The sequence below is a fragment of the Gopherus evgoodei genome, chromosome 6 (assembly GCF_007399415.2).
Source record: "Gopherus evgoodei ecotype Sinaloan lineage chromosome 6, rGopEvg1_v1.p, whole genome shotgun sequence".
NCBI classification, from domain to species: domain Eukaryota; kingdom Metazoa; phylum Chordata; order Testudines; family Testudinidae; genus Gopherus; species Gopherus evgoodei.
The window spans coordinates 75,232,085-75,259,214 of record NC_044327.1 but is presented as its reverse complement, the minus strand read 5'-3'; the positions used below and the strand labels follow the sequence as shown (position 1 = coordinate 75,259,214).

The 27,130-nt window shown below is 42.1% G+C and overlaps 2 protein-coding genes across 10 annotated transcripts in view; one reads left to right on the top strand and one right to left on the bottom strand.

The window, feature by feature from the left end:
* Positions 1-736: 736 nt before the first annotated feature.
* Positions 737-13,452, bottom strand: LOC115653904 (carnitine O-palmitoyltransferase 2, mitochondrial-like). 3 transcript variants are annotated; one of them, XM_030567666.1, is made up of 5 exons: positions 13,262-13,452; positions 9,648-9,728; positions 7,718-7,824; positions 3,796-5,097; positions 737-1,656 (listed from the first exon to the last, which is right to left on the bottom strand). In XM_030567666.1, the coding sequence occupies exons 1-5, from the start codon at positions 13,444-13,446 to the stop codon at positions 1,328-1,330; spliced, it is 2,004 nt and encodes a 667-aa protein (XP_030423526.1). In that variant the 5' UTR covers positions 13,447-13,452; the 3' UTR covers positions 737-1,327. The 3 variants fall into 3 exon arrangements, with proteins under 3 accessions (XP_030423526.1, XP_030423527.1, XP_030423528.1); XM_030567667.1 differs by lacking the exon at positions 7,718-7,824 and having other exon boundaries at positions 13,262-13,350; XM_030567668.1 differs by lacking the exons at positions 7,718-7,824; positions 13,262-13,452 and having other exon boundaries at positions 9,648-9,739.
* Positions 13,453-13,716: 264 nt separating this feature from the next.
* The window catches only part of RHOBTB3 (Rho related BTB domain containing 3), a 66,745-nt gene continuing 53,331 nt past the window's right edge, over positions 13,717-27,130 (top strand). For 5 of the 7 annotated variants that reach the window (XM_030566897.1, XM_030566896.1, XM_030566892.1 and 2 more), the window contains exons 1-3: positions 13,717-13,806; positions 14,344-14,618; positions 21,687-21,912. In XM_030566897.1, coding sequence (XP_030422757.1) covers positions 14,590-14,618; positions 21,687-21,912 — 255 coding nt within the window. In that variant the 5' untranslated portion in view covers positions 13,717-13,806; positions 14,344-14,589. The remainder of the gene's footprint in view (positions 13,807-14,343; positions 14,619-21,686; positions 21,913-27,130) is intronic. The other 2 variants (XM_030566894.1, XM_030566895.1) reach the window with 2 other exon arrangements.

Sequence of the window (27,130 nt, the reverse complement as noted above, 5' to 3'; positions counted from 1 at the left end):
GCCTACCCTCCTATGCAGGACTGGCATTTCTGCTCTCTCCCTCGCCCCCATGATCTTCCACACTCCACTTTGATCAAGTTAGCAAAAAAAAATAAAAAAAGGACAAATGCCCACTTTTGCCAAAAAAGTCAGGACAGCCAGGACAGGGCTTAAAAAAGGGACTGTCCTGACCTGGTATGGTCACCCCAGTACAAGAAGACTGAATTAGGATAGCACACACAACTTTAATACTGGCATTTCCTAACTTCTGAGTGCTGGTGAAGGTTGAAGTCATTCTTTTGATCTAGTTTTTTTGCGTAATTTCCTAGGATTTTTTTTTAAAGCAAACTGAAAAAAAAAGTAATTGTATCATATGGCATATTGACACCCCATATGGTTCTTCAGCAGGGTTGAAGCCTTTAGATCCAGTTCATGTACCTCTGCCACTTGAACTGATTAACTGACACATGCAGTAATTCGTCATCCTCGATGAGGACCAGCCCAAGCAGAGGATGACACGTACTCTGCCAGTATGTTTCAGAGACATTTCCTGGCAACAAAGGAATGGTGAGAATCAAAACTCTTGGGTTCCATTCCAGATTCTGGAGGGCAGTGTGCATGACTGAATAAAGCAAGCAGGAGTTAATCATAGTTGGGCAGATACCAGGTGTGTTCCACTTTTGTCTGTAATTTGATTACCCAGTTTAATTGGTACATCTAGTTACTAGTGAAAAGAAATATTCAATTACACCACAAAGCAAATAAGGATTTATAACAGAAACATCAATTCCATATTCATGTACATTAAAACTAAGAAAAAGTTTGGCTTCCACTATAATTGCAGCACAGTTATGAAAATTTGTCTCCTGTAGTTAAAATGTTAAACTTGTATTTTATAATCATGTTTGAACAAGCACAGCCACGAAGACATAACACAGTATAAAATACAAAGCAAATAAAAAAAACAAACAATCCCTCTCCGAAAAATAAATAATAAGCAGAGTATAAAAAAGAATAAACAAGTATAAAATTAAGGGATTCATTAAAATAGGAAGAGTTTGGAAAATATATGGAAAAAACATTCTTGAAGGCCTGAATAGATGTTGAAAACTAATAATAATTTTAAAAAAGGGACAAAAACAGAGTAACATTTTAACATTATCTTGTCAGTCCACTAATAAAGGTTTCAGAGTTTCCCTTTCTTTTGTAGTTACTTTCTACAGACGTAGAAAGCATATTTCCCAATAGCTTATTCTCATTATTAGATTTCTGCTGCTGATTTTGCACCGTTATTTTTATGGTCAGAAATTAGTTTTAAAATAATTGCTAATATTGACGATCACTTATATTACACAAGAGGTCTTCCTTCTAAAACATCTAAAATATCATTTAAACTATACTCAAGGCATCTAAGAAATTCTCGTAGTTCTCTACTTAAATAGCCAGTTGTGTTACATCCTACCCACGTATCAAATACATTATATCCAATTCCAAAACCATCTGGCACCACTGGCCCAAATCCACCAAGATGAATTGCAGGACTGTGTAGCGTACTAGTTGAAAGGATAATATGGTTTAGTTTTTGGTAGGCTGAGTCAAGAAATAGTTCAGGAATAGGATCACCTCTGGACACTGAAAGATGTTTTAATGCAAACAAATGGCGATCAAATCCTTTACCTAAATAAAACAAAAAGGTGCAAAGTGTGTTAAGAATACAGAAAACATGCAGGTTATTTATTAAAGTGCAATATTACAAAACTTTCCTGTAGCTAAGAATAATGTTGGTATGCTCCAACATTTTAATCAATTAGATATTTACTGTTCATCCTGTAGCTATAATAATAAAAGAGGCATTGTCTTACATTAAAAATTGACAATCTTATATTTTCTGCTTGTATGTAGGCCAATTATTTAGGCATCTAAGTAGGAAATTAAGAGCGCAACTTTAGCCACCCATTTTTGAAAATTTTGGCACTTCATAGGACTCATAATGTAAGCATAAATTTCTCTTAATAATTAAGCAATTCCCTTATTACCTCACCTTCCCTTCCACCCCCAAAAATGAAACTCTTTAATACGACTCTTTCCCAAAACCAACAGATTAAAACAAACTGTGGAATTTCCAGGCCAGCCTTTTATGCACTTAATTTGGTATTCTTCTGGAACTCACAGTTGGAGTCAGTAGGGAGTACAGGGAGAATAAAGGCTATGCCCCATGTGCGCACTATTTCAGAATAAAAGTTACATTATACTGGATCAATTACTCCACTTTGGAAGCACAGTCGGATAATTATTCTGGAATAAAATAATTTAAAATAAATTTATTCTGCAACAGCTATTCCAGTCAATTTCCCAGCATAGACAAGACCTAAGAAAAGAGAAGGAAGAACAGAAACAGAAGTGAGGCTCCTACTGAGAGTGATCAGGGAAAGGACATCAGGTAAACTTACTCCACTTAAAACCCTAAAATCAAAATAAAGAATTCTAAGGATTAAGTGCTGCTCCAATTGCCTATTTTGTCACATCACCACTAGTATTCAATTAATTACTATTTAAAGATTTAAGATACTCTGGAGTTTGAAAGGCATTATATATAAACACATAATTCTATTATTTTACTTGAAACCTAAGTAAATATTCAGACACTCCCCATATTGCCTTCTCTTGGTTACTGGACATTGTACATGCTCAAAGGCTGTATTTACTTCATACTTAAAGTGAACAAAATGATGTGCAACATACATCCAGCTGTATTACTCATTATACAGAGCTATGATGCTTTACAAACATATACATGTGAAAGGTCCATGCCCTAGTCAGCTTGCAACTTAAAAATGAGTAAACATGTACTGATTTACTCAATATACTTTTCATATCCAAATAGAGATGAATCAGCTCAATGCACCTCAGCTTTTATTACACCAATATTTTGTTTCCACTTAGGAATTTTCATCATAAAAAAGTTTTTTCCAGCTTTGTTCCTCCTTCCCTTCTATTATGTACTTCCCCTAGCCCTCCCCTTCCCTTATTTTTGCCTTTCCCTTGTTACCCCACTTCACTGTATTGTATGAGAGCATAATAGAACTGACTATAATTCTAATCTCTGAGTGGATGGAATACGAAACAGGAATTCTTAAAGCTGGCCTACAAGGCAGACATGGGGAAAAAATTGGAGTGATACCAGTTCTTGACTTCATTATAAAGTATACATAAGGCCTGAAAAGATGGCCGGGGAGGAGGGGGGAATAATACCTTATACTTTACAAATTCAAGTATAAGGTATTATCTAACCCTGGAAGATTTGGTGGCAATTAAATTGTCATAAGAGAAAAGGGATTGACTTATGGGTATCTGAAGAGACTTTTAGTCAATCTTTCAAACTCTTTGTTTTTGTTAACACTTATTTAAATTCAATGCCTAATAAGCAGTTTTGACAAAAGAAGTGCTTCTGTTAATGATTCAACAACTCTAATTGCTTCAATTAAGATGCAAGATCTAAAAATATATGTCACCCAGGACCCTCAATAAGTTCTCCAGCAAATCAGAGTTGACACTGCTGATATTTCTAAGCTAAAAAAAAACAAGCAAAATCCATGTTTAAACAATGCCATTGTTTCAGACAATCTTTATAAATAAATGATAAGAAAGTGAAAAGGGCAGAAGGTCATTTTAAAAAAATCCTTTGAAGGTTTAAAATGGATATATAACAACAGGAATTGGGATCTTAACATATCTTTCTAAAAACAACTTCAGGTATCACAACACCTAGAAAAAATATTACTAAAATTTGAAAGACCACATTGGCATGGAACTAACCTAATGCAGCTTCCAGTTGCAACCGTCTGTGATATTTTGAACATTCATCAATCATATTTCTCAGTTCTGCTACACTGTGTTTGCTTCGTTCGTCAACAAATGCATGTGAACATTGTTTTGTTACTATAGACGTGGGTCGAATAGTTTCCGTGCGGCCATGTTTAAAAGCAGCAGTGCTACATGCTTCATAAGAAGAAATAATTTTTCCAAACTGTCGATAAGCAGTTATCTGACATGCAAGTTGAAAAACAGCATCTGGACTCAGCTTTTGTTTCACTAAAAATTCTTTCCCAAACTTTCTGAATTCAAACATCTTCACAGATATTTTCTCATTTGTTTCTTCAAATTTCATACGTGCAGCATTTATAGCAGATTGGATTGAATCATTCAATTTAAACTCCAGTCTCTCACACTTGGTAGCACTTAATGCAGCAGGACTAGAATGGGGTACAATAGCTGGGTGCCTTGTACTGTTTCTATATACTTCATTAACAAAACGAAGTACTGCAACTCCATCTCCCCAAGAATGCTCAAAATTTACCCCTGCAGTGCCATCACTAGTGATAATCAGACTAAAGGATTTGTCAAACCAACGATTAAAACCACGTCCATGAAGCATACAATGTGAAAGCTCAGTATCATCCTTTGGGGAAATATTGTCTAAGCATAGGCAAAAAACTGCACTATCAATTTTTCGTAAGTTGTCTTCATTGCCTGCTTCGAGAAGCTGTTGTCTTACTGCTGCCCAAGTATTTCTGTCTTCTGTGGTGAGATAACAAAGGGAAAACTCAGGCAAGCGATCTGCATCTTGTAAAATATAAATTAACTGAGCCTGGATTTCAGATGGATGCAGAATATTACCATCAGGATCCAAAACATCGAAAACATAAAAATGTCCATTTCTCATCACCAACAAATGTCTTCCCAATTCATTAGTAAAAAGTTCATCTTTGTTTAATTTAGGAATTCTGGAACTGTTGAAGAGACGCTTATATTGTGACATATCTAAGGGATATGCGTTTACCATATAAGCTCCATACCAAGACACAGAGGTTGGAAGAAGGCGAATAAACTTTTTGAAGAGCCTACTCTGGCTCCATTTTGGATTGACATAATAGATATCTGGCCGTAAAAGCTCATTATTTAGAGAGTTAAGAAATTTTATTGATGATACTACCAGATTTGTTGCCCTCACTACCTGGCTGTTGTATGCTTCTTTTGGATCAGGATTTAAAGAAATAAAAGGGTTGAAGTTTAGAACAACAGGATCTCTCGCACAGAGATACATATCAAACCAGGGATCTACAAAAAACAAAACACACACACACACACACACAAAAATTGAGAATTAAGTTAATAAAATATATTTTACCATTTTGATGTACAAACCTATTTTTATAGACACACCATTTGTATACAGCATCTCATTATTTTAATGAATTATTTGTTTCAAATGAGTACACAGACATTTATGAACATAATCTAAAAAGAGTATAAAGCACTCAAACTATAGATACATAACTGATTTATCTTTTCTATTTTCAATTTCCACTTCAGATCTGAAAAGGACACGCTTTCATTGCAGTGCATAGGAATTAAGGGGTAAATTCATACACTGGATAGCTCCACTGAAGTCAAAAGCATTAAATCCAGATTTAATTTGGCCTGAGGCATAAAACTCGCAATCAGTTGGCTCTTCAATAGCAAAGTAACAGGTGTCTAAGAAATATCTATGATAGGTAATCACAAGCTGTATAGCTCATTTCTCACACAAACTATACTGAATAGCAGTTTTGAAAGTAGAGTAGGAGTAAAGACCCAAATATTTTGTTCCCCTCCCAGCAATACCACTGATTTGTTTTTTTGACATAGGGCATGTTAGTAAATTTGTTAGTGCTTCGGGTTTACCCATCAGTAAAATGAATATAACAGTTATCTACTTCATATGAGTGTTTTGAAGTTTAATGTATTAATATTTATAAAATACTCGTGGAGCCTCATGTGAAAGCAACTATATAAGCACAAAACACTGCAAAAAAAGAAATATAAACATTTGGTTTTGCTTTTCACTGCTTCTTTATAATGCCTGAAAATAGTTTCAATTCCCTCCCTGTCCATTCCTCAAAATAACTATTTCATTCTGCTTGCTTTTTATATTTGAAATTTCATATCCTTATTTCCCACTCTTTGTTGGAAGATCTTGGCTATACCTTCAGAGGACCCAAATAGTAATGTCACACAAGACTTTAACCCAAATTGCATTTCTCTCTACCACCATTTGAGAAGTCGAAATGGATTATAAAGTTAAGGACTCTCTGCCAAAGAGAAGGGAGTGAAGACATAATATCCCTGACATTTCAAAAGTAAACAAGAAGCAAAAATATCCTAAACAAACCTATTATTTGGGAAAAAGTCTGAAGTAGTCTTTACACATTGTAAAGAGGCAGTAAAAGAATAAAAACAAAATAGTATATTTATGCTTTACAGTTTACCTCTATATAATATTCAATATTTTACTCCTAAATGTTCATATGGCAGAGCATCTTAATGATTTGGACTCTTATCTAGGTCTCCCTTTGCATCCCCTCTGAGTAACTAATTTAGGGAAAAGGGTCAGAAACCAGTTGTCTGATTAAAAGGAACTGAGAGAGTGATTCTGTGGGGACTTCTTGTTGTCCCTTTTCTCAGGATCTGGGAGAGCAAATGCCTACCATTAGGAAATGAAGGCAAGAGCTAGGAAATACCAAATTCAAACTAAAATATTTTAAATTAAGAAGACAAGTTGAGGTTTTGTTAGTAAGGCCAAATCAAAACCGAGTCAGAAGGAATAGTCCGTAAGACTCAGGCCATGTCTACATCTAAAATTTTGCAGCGCTGGTTGTTACAGCTGTATTAGTACAGCTGTATAGGGCCAGCGCTGCAGAGTGGCCACACTTACAGCAACCAGCGCTGCAAGTGGTGTTAGATGTGGCCACACTGCAGCGCTGTTGGGCGGCTTCAAGGGGGGTTCGGGGAACGCGAGAGCAAACCGGGAAAGGAGACCAGCTTCGCCGCGGTTTGCTCTCGCGTTCCCCGAACCCCCCTGCAAACCGCAGGGAAGGAGACCTGCTTGCTCGGGGGTTTGGGGAACGAGAGAGCAAACCGGGAAAGGAGACCAGCTTCGCCGCGGTTTGCTCTCGCGTTCCCCGAACCCCCCTGCAAACCGCAGGGAAGGAGACCTGCTTGCTCGGGGGTTCGGGGAACGAGAGAGCAAACCGGGAAAGGAGACCAGCTTCGCCGCGGTTTGCTCTCGCGTTCCCTGAACCACTCTGCAAACCGCAGGGAAGGAGACCTGCTTGTTCGGGGAACGCGAGAGCAAACCGGGAAAGGAGACCAGCTTCGCCGCGGTTTGCTCTCGCGTTCCCGGAACCACCCAGCAAACCTCAGGGAAGGAGACCTGCTTGCTCGGGGTTCGGGGAACGCGAGAGCAAGCTGGGGAAGGAGACCAGTTTGATTACCAGAGGCTTCCTCAGGTATGCTGGGATACCTGCTTATTCCACGGAGGTCAAGAAAAGCGCTGGTAAGTGTCTATACTTGATTACCAGCGCTGGATCACCAGCGCTGGATCCTCTACACCCGAGACAAAACGGGAGTACGGCCAGCGCTGCAAACAGGGAGTTGCAGCGCTGGTGGTGCCCTGCAGATGTGTACACCTCCTAAGTTGCAGCGCTGTAACTCCCTCACCAGCGCTGCAACTTTCTGATGTAGACAAGCCCTCAGACTTGACATTAGTTGATTTCAATGGAAATGCACAGCAATTGCCATGCAGATCCAGCAGAAAAAGTAACCCAAGTACTTTAATAGTAAGTTTCAAAAGAGGTTAATGATTCCAATAGACAACTGAATTAGAACTTTTAAAATAATGATAAAATAGAAAACAAACCTGATATATAACTTGTATGCTTATTCTTTTTATCGAATTCAACAAGATCTCGGTGTAACTTCCTGCCCACTCCTTTTTCAAACTCCCTGGCAATTCTTTCAGTATTTCTATAGTATTGAAAACAGTTATTATTATAATATAGGTTCTTTAAGAGTAACTTTTAATTATAGTATTTCATTAAAATGCTATTCCTTTTTGTGTAGTAACAAAGTTTAGTACAACTTTATGGCGTAGCTCATTATGTAATGAGATTGTAAACTCTTTAGGACAGGAACTGTCTTTTTGTATGGGTTTGAACTGTACTTAGCAATGTGGTCCAGATTTTTGTTTGGGGCCCTGAGGTGCTGCCACAGTACAAGTAATTATTGCTTTATTTCAGGGGTTGGCAACCTATCAGAAGTGGTGTGCTGAGTCTTCATTTATTCACTCTGATTTAAGGTTTTGTGTGCCAGTCATATATTTTAACATTTTTAGGTGGTCTATTTCTATAAGTCTATAATATATAACTAAACTCTTGTATGTAAAGTAAATAAGGTTTTTTAAATGTTTAAGAAGCTTCATTTAAAATTCAATTAAAATGCAGAGCCCTCAGACTGGTGCCAGGACCTGGACATGGTGAGTGCCACTGAAAACATTGTCCCTTTTTAAAGTACAGATTAGGGCACCTAATTCCACTGGTCCATGAACCACATCTTCAATTAGTTGATCCAATTAGGTAACCATACTCCCAATTCTGCAACTAATTCATATAAGCAGACCTCCAGGTTCCCACAGAGCGCTACTCAAGTCAATGTGGCTACGCATGTGTGCAAGAATTCACACAGAAAAATGAGAACTGTTCCTCTGTCCACTAATGACTTGACAAAGTACCTAGTACTTGCTGGAGAAATTTTGAGTATTTTGACTTTTGATTAAGTTGTATTTTGGAAAGGAGCTTCTGCTAATGTATTTTATAGTTGAATTAGGATATAAAAAATAAAAAGTTGCTGCCTTATAACATACGTAAGCTCTTGCTTCTTCCTGAACTAAATCAAGTGATAGGAAGAGTTACCTAATTTTCTCTTCAGGATTCTGGCATATTTTGTGTTCTTGGCTTTGTATGTGGAATGAATTGATTCAGTAATGTCATCAGAAAACGCTAATCCTGCAAGCTGTTCTTGACTTCAACCTCTACCTGCACTGCATGACTTGCAGGATGGGGGCCTACCTTTGTTCAAAAGCAGAAGAGTAGATACGAGATACAGTAGGATGGGTCTAATTATCCCAAGGGCACAAATTTCATCAGTAATAAAGAGATGTCTCTACCTACTTGATTCACAAGTCACAGCACAAGAAATGTGGTCCTTGCATGACCTACTTGTAGAATAATTTCAATAAAGCAAGGGGACATGACCTCCTGTAGGTTAAAAATAGATTAACTCTTCCTTCAAGATATGTAGGGTTCCAAGATAAGGCTCCAATCCTACAGACATTTAAGAACGCAAGGTCCAATTGTCAAGCCAAACTTTATCCTCAGTTGCACTTGTTCCACTTCAAAGGACTGATGGCAAAATAGATAAATGGAACCTTATTAATGGTCATGAGCCACAAAAAAAACAACTCGCTTTAAGATTTAGTAAGAATTTTTAGGGCTAGTATTAAAAAATATCTTTTTATTGAAAATTGAGCAAATCTAATCTGGAGTCACTGAGAGCCAATAAATATGGAACCACAACCCCGTCCCCCCCCTTTTTTTTAAAGTGACTTTTCAGTATAGTAGCAAACTTCAATGAAAAAAGGCAGCAAACATGTTGATGAAATATTGTGAAAATAACAGTAATGCTGTGCTTGGAACTTGTATGCCAAGTTTTAAGATGAGTGTGAATTCTAATAGCCCAATTACAATCTGGTCTTCATTTAAATACCTCCTACTCCGTGTCATTTTTCGTACCTGTACTGATCATCATCCAATAGAGGTTTCTGAGCAGCCAAATATCTCTTCACAGTATCCTCCAGTTTTGGAACAGGTAATCTAGAAGTGCAGAATTTTAACACAAAACTACTAAATAAGTTAAAAATACATTTATTACTAATATGGGGAAAGCAACGAGAACATTAAAATCCATGAAAAAAATGTATGGTGATGCACCCATGAAAGATGCTATGTGACTAATGAAAGTTTCTTGAATGGGAGGTGAATACTGTACTGACAGCAAACCTGGGGGACTCGGGGAAATAGTGGGAGTTGGGAAAAGAGAAATAAAAGAGTGGAGACAGAAACTGAAAGGAGAGTGGATTTATGTATTATATACATATTTTTTTAAATGATGAGGCTATAATCCCAACTAATTCTGTGACTACAGAAAGTATTTGAGATTTGTGCTGAGATCACCGATTATTAATTTAGTATGTTATTCTTCTGTTTGTACTGCACCTCGCATGATGGGTGTCCTAGTCCATGACTAGGGCTCCTAGATTCTACAGTAATACAAACAATAATAAATTATAACTGCAGCCCTGAACAAATGCATTTTTATAAAAAATCAAGAATTACATTTTAAACCAAAAGTCTCTTTTTCCTGAAGAGAATATCCCCTCTTATGAACTGTTACCCAGTACTAATTTCATTTTGTTAACCACTGCATAGTTTACTTATCTGGGTACAATCTCCAGTATCTACACTGTATTTTTACTTCATTTCATGACTTGTGCTTCTGTATAGGCAATTACATTTTGCAATAATGAGAACTTGAAACTTTGTACACTATTGAGCAAGTTCTATTGTGGTTTGTGCGGAGGCCACAGAGAGGGTTTCTACAAATACCACATGCAATGTTGCTCAGTGGCATTTCACTCTACAGATGTTGTGTGTTAGGTCAGTGTGCCCAAAGACTGTAACCAGAGGATCAAAACAGGTCAAGGATGCTGCTAATCCTGCAGGACCAGATTAAAGTAGTCCAGAACTCTAGCCATACCCCTGCATGGGGATCCCCTTGACCCAGACCCAGCACTGTGGCAATGTCACCTACACCATGGCCTTATTCCTCACTTTAGGGGATATGGGGTAGTGGAAGGGGTCACATGAGACTTGTAGGTGGACTGGTGGGCAGGTTGGGACTCCCACTTCCCTGGATCACAACATTGTCCCTTCTGGGAGGCTGGGGTTTGTCCTGGAGGACGCTGGCTGTGCCTATAACCAATTCTCTGTCCAAAGTCCCCTACTGACAGCATCATAGCAGACTCATGATGAGGTGGTATCAATAAAGGCCTCCACACACTGATTCTTTTGTTGGGATAGTGTTGGCAGGACCCTCCCTCAGCCCACCTCTAAAGCAGCATGTTTCACAGTTAGCTCCCATTTAGGTGAATGGGGCAGTTCTTCCATCTCACAGTTAGGCTATCTTAAAAGCAAGAGAGAATGCATTAAATAGGCATCTATCAAGTAGTTACATAGAGTTTGTGTTTTCAAGATTTTCTTCACAACTATGAGGGTTAAAAACATTTTTTTTTGTTTTATTAAAGTTGATATTCTAATACCATCACATAAATCAGAGCCAAAGCCCTAGGCATGGGCATACTGTGCGTATGCCTTAAGTTTAAGCTGGCCCTACCTGCTTGCAAGCTACAGGAGTGGCCAGCCTGTTGTAGTAGCGTTCCTGGTTTTTTTACTTTTTGGTTATTAATCATTAAAACGTGGTAACACAACTACCTGCAAAGCAGGCATGCAACTTGTCCTACTTAAGGGACCGTTTCTTCGGTAACATTAAAAAAATGAAAATAATCACTCTTAAACATGCACAGTAAGCATCTAAGCTTTCATCAACTCTATCCCGTGTAGCATCACACGGGAGCAAGGAGGCCTATACTTTCTGACATGACTAGGGCATTACTGGGGGGGCGGGAGGGTAAAGGGGAACAAGCAAGTACTGGTCCCATAATGTTAGAGTCTCTTGGCAGTTTTGATTACATTCCACACTAGTCAGCAAATTCTATTTTTCAAGACAAGTTTATATTTTTCCCTTGGAAGAGAACCATGTCAGTGAAAAGGAAATACTATTTTACACAATATATCCCAGGATATATCTATACTGCAATCAAACATCCATGACTGGCTCATGTCAGCCAACTCACGCTTGTGGGGCTTGGCCTAAAGGGCTGTTTAATTGCAGTATAGATGTTTGGGCTTGGGTTCCAGCTTGAGTGTCTACACCGCAATTAAACAGCCCCTTCGCCTGGTCAGCTGACACACACTAGCTGTGGGTTTTTAACTGTAGTGTAGACATATCCATAGAGGCCAACACCTAAATAAGGACTGAAAAACTATTGCATTTATATAGATGAGTAAAACAAATACATTAATTAGGTGTTTTCTTTTAAAAAATAATGGATGAAAACTCTCAAGCATCAGGGCATTGGCAACCACTAAATCAAACTGGGAAGGGGGGTATTCCTAATAGGAAGATTATTTCTTAGCTATCTTTGGAGGGGAGTCATTTTTTGAAATATTTAGTACTAGCCACAGTCAACAGAATATTAGACTAGATAGCCAATCCATCAGTCTGATCCAGCATGGAAGTTTCTGTTTTCCAATGGGGAAAATGTGCATATGCTAAGGCCTTTAGCTCTGCCTTTGCTCAGCTCTTCAGAAGCTGGTTGTGGGAGGGCTGGAGACAATCTCCTTTACACAGCCATCCCACGAGATTACACAGCCATCCCACAGAGTTTTCTGTCTCTGCTCAGGGACTCTCATCACCTTCGTAGGGAGCAAATGCATTCACTGGGGAGCTGATCCAAACAGAGACTGATAGTAAAGCTGGCAAACAGCCCTTGCCGGGAAGAAGCAAATTCTGAATGACCAAAGCAGCGTAAGGAAGGGCTCCAGGTCTTGGGGTGCAGCATGAACATTTCTGCTGCTCTAGGACAGGTACAGGATTGCACTCCAGTGCAGTCTCAGATCATGGGTGTTCTGCCCTCTGCAAAGGACTGCAGCTCTTGCCAAGTGTTTGCAAGGGGGCCTTAGGATGGCCTGTGCTGCACGCCAGTTCCAGCTCATACACTGGTTCTCTAAAGCAGGGGTTCCCAACCTTTTTCTTTCTAAGACCCCACCAACATGCTACAAAAACTTCACGGCCCACTTGTACCACAATAACGGGTTTTCTGCCAGCCCTAGTGTGATGCGGTAGCAACCAGGGCAATTGCCTGGGGCCCCACGCTACGCTGCTCAAGCTTTGGCTTCAGCAGCAGGCTGCAAGACTTAAGGCCATGGGCTTCAGCACCATGCGGCGTGGTTTCAGCTCTCTGCCGTGGCCCCCCGAGTGTAATGCTAGCCTACTTGGTGGATCTCCCCTGCTCACGGCCCCCAGGGGCCCTGGGCGAGAACGATGGTGGTGCGGGGGAAGAGGTGTGTGGAGAGGGCCGGCTATCGGGTGCTGGGTGGGGAGGGGGGGCAGTATCAGAGAGGAGAGGCCGGCCGGAGCCTGCCCGCGAATTCACTGCTGCTGCAGCCGCCTCTTCCCCCATTTCGGGTGTCCAGGGTCCGGGTCCCCGCCGTGCCCGAGGCAGCACCTGGGCAGGCTGTCCTGGAAGTGCATGGTGGGGATCGTGCTCCTGTGCACGAAGTGATGGTCCGTGTCCAGCTCCGAGATGATGCTCTCGGTCAGCCCCACGGTCCGCCAGTACCCGCGGCGCCCGACGGGCCCCGGCCGCCTCAGCAGGACGCCGCCGCCGCACGCGGGCCGGGCACGGAGCATGTTTCGTTGCGGACCCCGGGCCCGGCTCAGCACCCCAGCGCTGGGAACCGAGCACCCGCTCACACCAACATCTCCGCGCGGGAGGGCGGCGGTTTAAGGAATGAGCGGTGCGCCTGCGCGAAGTAGGCAACCTGTGCGCCTGCGCGGCGGCGCCCAGTAACCTGACCGACCAGAACAAAGAGAGGGAAAGAGCGCGAGGAGGGGCAGAGAATGCTCTAGAACAGGCTGCGCTTCCCCGCCCGGGGCGCCGGGGGGCCTGCGCGGGACGGGGGCGGTTTCAGATTCTCCGGCCGAGGGGAGCGAAGCGGCTTTCCGCTACCCCGAGGTCCTGCCACGCAGCAGCGCGTTGGGAGCACGCAGGTAAAGTAGGGGACACAGGAGAGCCGGGCGACAGTGCCTGGGCTCGGCGGCTTCCCGCAGAAGGGGACGGAGGCTAGAGGATTTAAGGCGCAGGCGGGGAAAGTTCGGCTGCCTGGCAGCCCGGGTTTGACGCTGCTGGTGGCCTTGGCCCAGTCTTTGCCGAAGCCCCTGGGGCAGCCTCGCCGCGCCGCTGGCCCCTGAGGCTTCGGGCGGAGGCATTTGGTTGCCTGCTCCGCGCGGCTCTGGCCTGCGACTGCGCTGTCCGGGGTGAGGGGTGAAGTTGGGTGGGGAAGGGCTGTAGCCCAAGAGGCCACCTCCTGCTTTTACCATGCCCAGGTTGCTGGCTCAGGGCCTCGCCCTCCTTCTGAGCTGACAGAGCCCCTGGCTCCTATAATCTGGGCCAGCCTTGTGAAGAGTTTCTGTCCCTGGCTGTGTTGTTGCTCTGGCCTGGCTTTTTTGGGGGGTTTTTATTTTTTTTTTTGAGGTAAGGCTGTTTTGCCCAGTGTACTAAGACAATCTGGGGTTTTGTTTGTTTAGCAAAGGTGGGAGGTGCACCAGACCCGACTCCACTCTGATGGGCTTTGCAGTGGTATATTTCCATTGACGTGCACGGAGTTACTCCTGGTTTACACAGCTTTAACTCATGATGCTATTTCAGTTCTCCAGCTCTAGTGTTCAAAAATATTGACATGCAGTTGAGGACATTTTTGTCAATACTTGTCTGAAGTGAGGAAAGGCTGCTGCTTGGTTTATGACACATCCTATATCTGAAGAACATTCCTGATGGCAGGTTCCCTAAAACCAAACCCGATGTAAGCTTTTATTTTGTTTTATTCAGAAAAAGAGAACTATGTTTAATAATAATGTAATAAATGTGTAATTTGAAATGCTTTTCCACTCCTCTTGTTAAATGTTTTGGGGAATCTTTGTGTGTCTGCATTCCTTGCGCACCCAAAAACTCCAATTGACATCAGTGGAATCCTTGTGTGCATAAAGAATGCAGGATCAGATAACCAGCAGAACTGTCAGCCCTTCTGAATTCCTGTCAAATCACACACTAACCAAGTGCACCAATCTCTGTCTTCTCTGCAATAAAGGACACTTGAAGTCCTGTCTGAAAGACCACTGGTAACACCACTACCTCCAGAAAAATGAAGTCTTCATCCATGACTAAGCTGTACTTTCCTTTTCTCCATCAAAACTAATATTTTTCCCTCGTCAGCAACCAAGAACATCCCTCCCTGTTCATCTTTTTGTCGAACAGATTTCCAGTGAATACATTAGGAGAAATAATTTGAAACAATTTGATGATCTATTGCTTAAATGTCACTGATGTCAGATAAGTCATTGTTTTCTGATTTCTGCCGAAGACTGGCCCAGTGTCTTGCAATTTTGCTTTCATCTGGCAGCTGTAACAACAAGTGTCTGCTGGGTGCGATGTTCATTGTGACATTACTCAATTCCTGTAGCTGCAATAACTATTTTCAAAACGAAACGTAAAATTTTTCTTCATGTTGAACCGACATTAAAATAGAACAACATCTAGTGCAAAAGGGCTGTGAATGCTTTGGTGTAACACAGGGGTCCGCAACCTTTCAGAACTGGTGTGCCGAGTGTTCATTTGTTCACTCTAAGATTTCATGTGCCAGTAATACATTTTAATATTTTTAGAAGGTCTCTTTCTATAAGTCTATAATATTTACTTTACATACAACAATAGTTTAGTTGTATATAAGGCTTTTTAAAAATGTTTAAGAAGCTTCAATTAAAATGCAGAGCCCCCCCACAGACTGGTGGCCAGGACCTAGGCAGTGTGAGTGCCACTGAAAATCAGCTTGCGTGCTGCCTTCAGCACGTGTGCCATAGGTTGCCTACCTCTAGTATAACAAATATGAAACATTTTAAATCACACACAGGTAACATTTCATTACTTTTTAGTATGAAGATGTTGTCCCCAGTAGGGTTAGAAACACAACATCTGATTACAAACATTATTTTCAAATACATTCATAGTACATGGAGTGCTTTTTGAACTTTCAAATTGCTAGTATGAAAATGTGGTTGGAGGTTTCCTTAAAAAAAATGCAATAAATATTAGTTTTGGGTTATTTTTTACAATGTTTTAAGGGAAAACTTTGTAAAAATGTTCCAGATCTTCTGTATTATGATTACATTTATCAGTATACTTTCAGAAGATTCATTTAATAATGTGTAATATATTGCATCCCTTCCATGAGAACTCAGAAAACAGTGGTATTGCACAGAAAACAGGATTATTCTCTACACAGTGAGAATAATCCTGCACTTTGAGGGATATGTACTAGAGCTAGTAAGATTTTGCATCTCTAATTTATGATATTAATATAGTGTGCCTCACTTGCTATGATAGCTGCTAATTTACCATATTAGAGCATGTAATTGTGTAAAATGGACTTATCCTGTGCATAATGCATCTGTATTTAAGATTTCTGGTTTGAAATTAGTGTCCTCATGGTGACTTTACGTGGCATATGACATTTCTAACATTTAACTGGATCTGATAATGATAAATACTACTTTAATCATAATACAGAATCTTTACAAAGGACTTCTGGACCTTTTGTGACAATTCAATCTGGTAAAAACAATGAGTGTTTAGTTCACTGCACATGAGCAATATGTATAAATCTGATTTTTTGCTTGAACCTTTTGTGTGTGGCCTCTTCTATGTCCTGCTAAAATATTTGAGCCCAAGAGGCACTACCGTGTTGTGTGGCTCCCATCACACTGCAGGGTAGTGCAATATCTCTATGACCTGAAATGAAAAATAAAAACACAAGAGATAAGGCAGTTTAAAAGTATTTGATAATTGATATACAAAGTTCAGATCTAATATATGACCCACAAAGATTAAATTCAGCATCTGTGTTTTGCAAAGGTCAGGCATCTACTATTGTATATATTTGTGTGTGGGTTTTTTGTTTTGTTTTGCATTAAATGGAAGCCTTGAGCAATGTTCTGCCTAGTCTTGCAAGTCCACGTTAATAGGAAATGGTCAGTTAGGTTACAAAAAGGAGCTAATTTTTCACCTTATAAGGAGGAGGAAGGTATATGTAAGATGAATAGGTGTCAGGCTTTGGCAGAATTTAGTGATAGGCAGTCTGAGATTTCTGACTTGGGGAACAGCTGACTTACTGTGCAGGAAAAGTACATGTTTAGCCTAGTGGAATCCTGGTGATAGCCTTCTCCATAGTTAAAGTTCTTGCCACTCTTGAATAGGTGAGAGTGGACGAAAATGTTATAGCAGGGGTTGGCAACCTTTCAGAAGTGTTGTGCCGAGTCTTCATTTATTCACTCTAATTTAAGGTTTCGCATGCTGGTAATACATTTTAACGTTTTTGGAAGGTCTCTCTCTCTCTCTCTCTGTAAGTCTAAACTATTGTATGTAAAGTAAACAAGTTTTTTAAAATGTTTAAGAAGCTTCATTTAAAATTAAATTAAAATGCAGATCTTATCAGTTTAGTGCAGTGGTCCTTAACTTGGGGTGCATGCACTCCCTGGGGCAGGGCTGTTTCAAGGATATTTTGCCACCTAGGTGAAACTTCCATCTTGCACATCAGCTCATTGAGGCGCAAATCCCCAATGAGCCTTTATAGACCCCAGGGGCTGCTCCCTAGAGCAGGATCCCCCCTCCCCGCCCCCTGAAGTCCCCTGGAGGGTGCACAGCCCCCATGCGAGCCCTCCCAACCCCACCCAGGTGGCCCTCAATCTGAGTCCATTCACTGGCTTTGCCAGGCTTGGACCGCTGCAGCAGCTCGGCAGGGAGGAGTCAAGTTCTGGAGGCACCAAAGAGCCAGAGCGTCCCACTTGTGACAGCAGCGAGCCCCAGCCATGGAGGAGCCAGCGTGGTGCAGGGGGCAGCAGTCCTGCAAAGGCGGCGGTAGCACAGCTAGCGGGGAGCAGCTGTGTCCCTCCTGCCCAGGCTGCGGCTCGGTGGCCCCCCCCCCGGGGGGTGCCTGTAGGCTGTAGTGGATGTATGTGGGCGCCAGCCCCCATATGCCTCGTGGCTCCCCCCTCGCCTAGGGTTACCATATTTCAACAATCAAAAAAGAGGGTAGAGCCCTGCCCTAGCCCCCATCCGCTCCTCCCACTTCCCACCCTGTTTGCCCCAGTCAGAACCCCCCAACCTCCCCTCCGGCTCCTTATCCCCTGACTGCCCCCTCCTGAGAGCCTCCCACCCTACCTGCCCCCCTGGGACCCTGACCCCTACCTGTCCCCTGACTGCCCCAACCCTTATGAACACCCCTGCCTCCAGACAGATCCCTAGGGGATTCCCATGCTCCATCCAACCACTCCCCACCCCCTGACAGAACCCCGAGAACTCCTAGCGCTCCTCCTGCTCCCTGACTGCCCCCCCCCCCCGGGACTCCCTTTACCAGTGAGATGCTGGCTCCACATGGAGTTTTGCCTCCACGTGGAGTGCTGAGGCAGTAGGGGTGGGGGAGCTGCGGGATGGGCAGTGGTTGCGGCTCACACTCCTGGGAGCCGCGGAACCTGAGCACGGTGAGGGGGGACCCAGGTGGTGTGCCTTCCGCCAATCTGGGGTCCCAGCCACCGGCCCCGCTTCACTCAGACGGCTGCGTGCACTGAGCAGGACCGGCGGCCGGGACCCCGGCTGGCAGTCGCGTGCCAGACAAAATTGGCTAGTGTGATGTAGGTTGCCGACCCCTGTGTTACAGATTGCCAGTTGAAGATCTAAAAATCGAAACCTCTGTGTAGGGATATGGAGAGGGTGTACCATTATTCCAGCCCACGAGGCAGAATCTGTTAGGCCTAGGCACATGGTGGTGAGGGAGAAGGAAAGATTCTGTTACACTCAACCCCAGCCAAGTTCCTTACACACATCTTAATTACCCCGGCTTTGTCTGGAAAGGAGTGAATTTTTCCCTTAAATGAGACTATTAAAATGCATGCATGTAAATAAGTTTTTATACAAAATCACTTTCATTGATTTCGTTTGTTAGATCATAAGTACATGTTTGAGTATGTATGAATACTATTTAGAGTATTAAAATTTCAATGAGCTTTTGGGGCAGATCATTGAATAGCCCCCACCCATAGAAAAACCCATGTAATGGGATTGGAGAGGAAAACTCAGGAAAGAGTCCCTTAAACACTTTCTACTATGTTGTTTCATTGGGTGCTGGAACTTGTTCCCCCCACAGGGCTTACCCTAATCAATGAATCCCAAAGTGCCTGTAGAATATTAGCGGTATCTGAAGCCCTGGGTCTTTATAGCAACTCTTTATGGCAGTTCTCCACCAGACCCTGAGAATGATGTTGCCTTGAAGTTGTACTGCCAGGGAATTCCTCAGCTGTGCTTGCACAAGGAGGTGACCTTGAAGGAGGCAGCCCAATGCATAATGACCTCCAAAGAAAAGATAATACAGACAAAATATAAGATATTTTGCTTGTAATCTCTACTCTGTGTGAGGTAATGGGAGTGGAGAATGAGAGTTCCCTCTGGTCATCTTGCTCTAGACCATCCAGTTCCTTCCCCTTCCCTGCTCAACCCCAGAGCGCAGTGCTCATAAAATGACTGAACTGCACCGTTTAAGCAGAGTGGAGAAAATCTTCACACAGCCCACACACTGAACAAGGTCAATTAAAATCACCCTTTTGGGTGTGTACTTTATTCACACAACCTGTCACAGTCTCAAACCCAGTCATCCTCTGGGGTTCTCGTTCATTCACGTTACAGTTCTCTCCTCAGGGTTATTCTCATAGTCACCTGTTTTCAGAGTTCTTGGTTAGTCACAGTTCATACTTCTAAATGCATGGTTACAGGAAACATTCCACTCAGACATCCTCCCTAACCTTGGTCTTACGGTAAGTCTAGTATCTTGCAACCCCCTGCTCTTCTGTTCAGACCTTCAGTCTCCAAAGGCTACCTTTACTTACTTTATATAAGTGGATTAATGGACACAGTCAAAGCATTGTTTTGGCACTAACTCACTTGACTTTTTATCCAGTGTCAGTTGCTACTAATGGAGGATGTATTAGGTGACACTGCCAACTAGTTTGAGAGCCAAATGAGAAATGTGATGAGTTTTGTTTGTTTGTTTTTTGAAACTGTGTCCCTTGAGAAGAACTACCAAGAAAGGGCAACCGGATTTCAAAGCGGAAACTACATCAATGGTCTTTCAGCTTCCTAAGCAAAAATTAATCCCGGTGGGAGAAACTGGGAAGTAGGACGAAAGAGAGAGGAAATTTTTGAGAAAACTGCCATTTGGTCTCTTTGCTGTAAAAGTCTAATATTTATAGTTTATAAAGGCTATTAAAATAGGATGAAAGATTTTTAGAGTTTTCCATTGCTATAATAGGTATTAAATATTTTTGGGTGTTGTCATGTGTTTCATATATGTTAGGGCTTGATCTTGTGCCTCTGGAAGTCATTAGTAATGTTCCCATTGACTTAAGTGGAGAGGGTGAGACACTGAAACTTATATAAATGATCCAGCCAGTCAGTATGGATATTCACAAATGACTGGTATGAAACTTGTGTACTGATATTTATGTTTAATATTTCATATACAGTTTTCTGTTTTACTAATTTTGCATTAGTGTTTTTTAAATAATCCAGATTCTGCAGTGGGAACTTTTTTTGTTGATTCCATTGATCATTTTATGAATGATTGTGTTTGAGTGATTCCACATAATTTAATGTTTTTTCTTTGGATTTACATTAGTATAACTGAGAGGAGAATTTGCTCCTATAATCAGTTTTATATTTACCATGTTATTTACACACATACCAAACCCCTCACCCACATGTGTTTAGACCATAATATGTGCACTTCTGTTTGGTAGACACCATTTCATTTTAGACTGACTTTATTTGGCAAAAATATTTTACCTGTGTGAGGAAGCATATTGCTGCTTTTTATTAGATCTAAAAATTGGCCCTTTTAAAATGGAGTTTAACAATGTGTTAGCACTGAAACACACTTTTAGATTTTCTATAGCTCTCAGTCTACTCTTAAAAATAAGATTCTTACAAGTAAAAGGTCTGAATTGCTTAAGTAGAAAGATTCAGCCTTTCATACTTCATTTTTCTTTTTGCAGTCTTTCCTTAGCGGGGGCTGCCCTCATTTGGGTAGGATCTTCATAGTTCAGAAGGTTGTCTTTATACAGATTGGCTGGCAAAGTGCTCATATATTTATGTACTTTTTTGCCTGGCGGCAGCAGCAAAACAACACCATATAATCAACTCCCTTTGGTGCAGTCAAATGCTGCTGTTGCTGAAGAGCCTTTGTCTTTCTTTGCTGATCTGGCCACATTATGTTGGTTCTGCAGAAATGTCAAGTCTCTTCATTGTATAAATTATGCTCTTGGGTAGGGTTGACGTCAAGAGGCAGCGGCTGCCTCCTGCTAAGGATATGTGCTGAATTCACCTACAGAAACAGCAGATTAACAGCAAGGGCTTGTCCTGCTTGTGTCACATGCAGTTACATTCATTGACTTGCAGGGCCTGAAGGACTGAATAGAAGGTTAGAGAGCTTTGAAAACACACCAAAAACACTGAATATGTGACAGGAATCATTGAGGTTGCATCTGTGAAACTACATATGGAAACGGACAAATAAAAAGCCAAACAAGCTGGTGATTTATAAAGCAAGCAGCATTTACAGCACTCCTTTCCACTTTACTCTCCTTCTGCTATTGGATTTGAGATGATGTATGTAACTCATTGTTGACTCCTGGAGTGTTAGTCTGATGAAAGAAGAGGCTAGAGAAGGATTAATATTCCTGTTTTGATGTGAAAGGATATTCTTAGCCCCCCCATTCTCGCCTCTCCTCCCCCAATCTTTGCTAATAGCACTTATTGTTACTGTTTTTAGGTCTGTTCATGTTGTAGCCTTTGGAAATGAGAGAGATGGATTTTCTGAAGACAATGAGCAATCAAGTCTGATCTGGACCTATCTTGGGAGAAGTGCTCTCATTTCAGAGACTGAAAGCAATTTGCTGCTGAACTCTGCCAACCACACTGGAAACCCTGTGTTCACTGAATATCAAGCCTGTGTGTTTGGAAATGTCAGACTGGTGGTGCATGACTGTCCCCTTTGGGTAAGCGACTACTCTGAAACTATGTTCTGCATGCAACGTTGTAGCCACTCTTAATTCAGTCCAAATAGTTTTTTTTTTAAATGATTTTGATGGTTAGTGGCATTTTAACCAGTTTAAATATTAATTTAAAAAAGATTGGAAGTTTACATCTAATGTTAAAATACAACCACCAAAACAAATACTGACAGTCTCTTAGAGGAACAGGGTAAAAGACCCTCATTAGCAGAGCCCCTATCTATTGCATCTATATGGAGGTAGTATTTTTCAACTTCGTTGTTCAGTGAAAACTGCATGAAAATAATATAATAGAAAACAAAAATACTGAATGAGCAAGTGTAGAAAATAAGCTTCTTAATCGGAAAGCATAAAAAATTGATACTGTTTAAATTCAGCTTTTGTTAGCAGTTAGTTTTTTCATTATGTGCAAAAATGGACTGATTTCTCTGTTTCTGTGAAACAGCACTCCTCTATTTTTGTGATTATTTCAGAGCACTATTCTTTTTAAAAAATGGTTATTTAAATGTTTGTTCCATCTGGCAGCTTCATTAGTTTCAATTAATAATATTATATGGGGCCTGATACTGCATTCCTTGCACACCCACAATTTCTGTTGATGTCTGCAGGAATTTTGAGTGTAAGAAATGCATGATGAAGCGTTGGTAGTTTAAGGCTTAAAACTGGGCTAGTTAGCATTTTGTTTTCTAGTGGTAGCCTGTTTTTTGCTTAATCAAAAAATTCAAATGAAACTGTGGATCCAAATCTGAAAGTCTCTCACCCATTGCATAGTGTGTGATAGATATAATATTAGTCCTGTTGACCCCACTGAGGTGCTGCTCAGCGTGAATAATCGTTGCAGAATTGAACTCTTACTTAAGAGGCTGTAGGAGATGAGTAGGATAAATTGGAAGGTGGATTGGTGAATAGTTGGAGAATGGTATAAGAAGAATGTCCTATTGCCTGGCTTGCAGAGAGAAGTCACACATTCAGGGATTTTAGTTTGATAATCATATGAACTTTTTGGGTGTCTTAATAGAACCAAAAGGTCAATTCTGAAGACGGTCGGATCACAATGACTGAACAGCAGTGGCAGCTTATGCTGTTGTCACCCACTTCATGCTTCTGGGAATGCTACCATTATAACTTCTGCTCTAACCTTTCCTAGCTGGGGCAGGTGAGAGGTTTCTCAGGGCATGTCTTCGCTAGCAACGTTAAAGCGCTGCCATGTAGTTGTGGCACCAGCCATGGGAGAACTCTCTCCCAGTGCTATAAAAAAACCACCTCCACAAGGGGAGTAGCTTCCAGTGCGGGGAACATGGCTCCCTGCTCTGGTGCACTGTGTACACTGCCACTTTACAGCGCTGAAACTTGCAGCACTCAGGAGGGTGTTTTTTCACACTCTTAAGTGAGAATGTTGCAGCACTGTGAAGTGTCAGTGTAGACAAGCCCTTTGAAGTGTGGAGAACAGTAGGATGAGCAGTTTTTGTTTACACTTGAGGGTCTCTCTGGTTATTTGGGTTATTTTCAAGGATGGATCACTTAGGGACTTCTGTTTTCTGCAGACTGAAGGTTGTAGGTATATTTGGTGACTGTGCCACTTCAATGCCACATGCCTATGGTGGTTGAGAGTTTGTAATTGCTCCTGCTGGTGAATGGGGATTTGGCAGATTTAGTGAGTGAATAGTTCTAAAGAATCTGCTCACATTCTTTTATGACTAAGGGCTTGGCTACACTCACACTTTACAGCGCTGCAACTGGGGTGTGAAAAAACACACCCCTGAGCGCTGCAAGATACAGCGCTGTAAAGCGTCAGTGTAATCAGGGCAGCAGTGCTGGGAGCGCGGCTCCGAGCACTGCACGCTACACCCGTAAGGGATGTGGTTTACATGCAGCGCTTTGAAATTCCAAATGTAGCCATACCTTAAGACTAGATGTAAAAGGGCTATTGTCAGGCATAAGCCAGATGGTTGACATTTGTGACTTGTTCAACTGGTCTTGTTTGCCACAAGTTTTATCTCAGTGGCCTGGAGAGATTGTAAATGGTTGTGCTAACTATTGGCTGATGTTTAATGTATGATGATCACTAATAAGAATGAAGCCATCTGTAGTTTTTTTTGTAGAAGAGGCACCTGATCTTATCTGTATTAGTGAATATCAACTTTAATATTACAGCTGCCCTTGTATTAGCTCTGTTTGCACCATCTGAATATGGAGTCCAGCATAACTGAGGCCATGGCTACACTAGAGAGTTGCAGCACTGGTGAGGGGGTTACAGCGCTGCAACTTAGGATGTGGCCACACTTGCAAAGCACAGCCAGCACTGCAACTCCCTGGTTGCAGCGCTGGCTGTACACCTGGTCGAGCCTCGGGTGTAGCGATTCCATCACCAGCGCTGGTCAGCAAGTGTGGATCTCACCAGCGCTTTTATTGACCTCCGAGATATAAGGAGGTATCCCAGAATTCCTGTCCACAACAAACCGGAAGAAAGGGAGAGCTTGGAGTTCAGCCAAACTGCTTATTTAAAAAACAAACACAGCTCCTGTTTGCTGAGCGAGCGGAGGCAGGCAGGGGAATTACTTTGGAATGTTCACAGCTGTTTGCTTGAAGAGAGAAACAGCACTCTCACACAGCAGAGGGGGAGGGGTTGCTTATCTGGTCTGACGGGTATTTAGCAGTGCATAATTTGCATTTAGTGAATGAGAGAGGAGTGGGGGAGGGGAGTCAGAACTTTTAAAATGATTGAAGCTAGGCACTGTGCGTCTTCCAGTCCTTAGAACTTGCAAGGCAGGGAGCTGAGAACAGTGTCAACTCCAAAAATCCATTCTGTCTGTCTCCTCCACGCTCCCTGTCACATTCCACCCCACCCCCCTCTTTTGAAAAGCACGTTGTAGCCACTCGAATGCTGGGATAGCTGCCCACAATGCACCACTCCCAACAGCGCTGCAAATGCTGCAAATGTGGCCACACTGCAGCGCTGGCCCTACACAGCTGTACGAACACAGCTGTAACTACCAGCGATGCAGAACTGTAAGTATAGCCATGGCCTTAGAGAAAAGGGGTTGGCTGTGTCTTTTGTGACTCATCTCAGGTGTGAGAAGCCTTGTCTCTAGGATAAATCCATTTGAATATGATGATCCACAACTGTGCAGGTTAAGTTGTTGAACAAAAATAAATATGGGATTCTGGTGCCAAGTTAGAAGAAATTTTCCTTTTACAAGATTATTGCAGAACTCTGTATGATTGCCAGTCTCTAGTTGGGACAGCCAAGTACTGGAATGTCAAGAGTGTTGCTGCCTAAGGTGGGTGTGAGGTGCATGAAAGGAGCTATCTAGGAGTTAATACAAATATCTGCAAACACTATATTACTACTCGTTTCACTTACATGAACACAGCAGTTAATTCACAAACTAATTTTAACAATTTTAAAACAAAATATATTTTTGAGGTTATCAGTACATTCCAGTTAGAATTAAAGCAGTCACACCTGTATGTTCTAGTGATTTTTCTTTCATTTGTTCCTTCCTCTTTCCTCTCCTGTTTTCTCATTGCCTTTTCTCTCCTTCCTTCCCTTTTTATTTCTCTTCTCTCCATTTTCAATACTCTCATTCCCGCAACCTCCCTTCACAGATTTCCTTTCTTTTCCTTTCCTTCTGAGCCCTCTGTTCTGTCCTCCTCCTTTTCCTCTGCTCTTTTCTATCTTTCTTCCCTCCCTCAACCTCAGGGATGAGCAACTAGTGGCTTAGGGGCTGCTCCTCGCCTGCCAGATCATTTTATTTGTCCTGCCCATATGTGAGGTCACAGCCTGATAATTTTTTTTATTTTCTTAATTGAGCTGAGTCGCTGAGGGGTGTGTCTTTTAGTAAAGCTGCTGCTGCCTCAGACCACTTTGCTTCCCCATCAACAGGCTCTGATTCAGCCCCATATCACACAGCTCCAGTTACTGCCTCCCCAGTGGCTGGTTGATTCGGATGTGAGAAACAGGTTCTGGCCAGGCCCCGTTTCCCCTCACAAAGCAGAGGGTGAGGGTAGGGTTCACCTCCATCAACAGAGAATATATAACTAGAACTAGGTGGCATGGCATGGAGCCATAGTGTGTGACTGTGGGGATTGGAGTGAAGCCCAGGATTGGGAGCAGAAGCCCATGCTCTGGGTTGCAGTGCCTGTCATTGGCCCATCCATCTATCAGTCATTCCTGCTGGAGCAGGGCTCTGCTCCACTTGGCTCTGGTTACTGCTTTCCCACTGGCTCCCCTCTTGTAACTGACCTAACCATGTGCGTAGCTGGCTTTGATTTGCCATGCTGCTCATGGGCCCATTTGAACAGATTTTAAATGGGCCAGGGTTAACGTGCAGCCAACTTTCACACCTGGGGCCAAAGAGGGGATCCCATATGAGGCTGTGTGGCCAAAGACAGTGTCTCAACGCTGACAGCTACCCTCTGATCATATTTGTTGGTGATCTCAGGGCTCTGAACTTTGCTGATGAGACTGCCACAGATTGGCTTGACAAGCTCCTCATCTAATAAGAACATCATTATCTGCCAGCTCCCACAATGTGATTGTGCCCAGCCCCCTTGTCTACCATCTGGGAATAGTAACCAGAGCTGGGTGGCACAGTGGCAGAACTCCTTCCCTGTTGTCATGAAAGAGAATGGCCAGGACAAATTTGAATGGCCTGACCCCAGTGCATGAGCTCTTGTTCTCAGTTCCAGGCTGTACCTCATGTAGCAGAGCCTGAGGGCATGGGGAAGCAGTGGAGAAAAAACATTAATGATGTTTTCACTTTTTTTTGTTTTCATTTATTAATTCCCTGCTCTTCAGCATATTGAAAAAAGGTTAGTGAAAGATTTGTGTGTAATTTTTTTTTGGGGGGGGGGGGGGGGGCGGGAGGTGAGTGAGGCTGGGAGAAGTGTGTGTGGTTTTTTTTTTTTTTTTTTTTTATTTTAAGGTTGGGCTATGAAGGATTTTTATATTTTAAGAACACTTTTTGGTTTTACACTGTTAATACACAGTTAATTGCATGTTCACATGCGTATTGTAGCAAACACTTTTATAAAATATGTAGGTTCTTTTAATTCAAAAAGTGCATGGCCCGCCAAAGGGTTTTAGTGGATTTTGTGGCCCTCTGCTACCTTAAAGTTGCCAACCTTGCCTTATTTTCTGCTTCATGCTTTCCTTCCTCCTTTGCTTTGTGGCTTATTTCATCCCTGGCTTTGTTTGGTT

Excerpts from the sequence above, each read along its gene's own strand:
- LOC115653904 (XM_030567666.1), bottom strand. The coding sequence starts at position 13,446 with ATGCTCCGTGCCCGGCCCGCGTGCGGCGGCGGCGTCCTGCTGAGGCGG. Across the intron at positions 9,729-13,261 it reads TTCCAGGACAGCCTGCCCAG|ATTACCTGTTCCAAAACTGG; the intron begins GTGCTGCCTCGG and ends CTGCACTTCTAG. Across the intron at positions 1,657-3,795 it reads GCAACTGGAAGCTGCATTAG|GTAAAGGATTTGATCGCCAT; the intron begins GTTAGTTCCATG and ends TGTTTTATTTAG.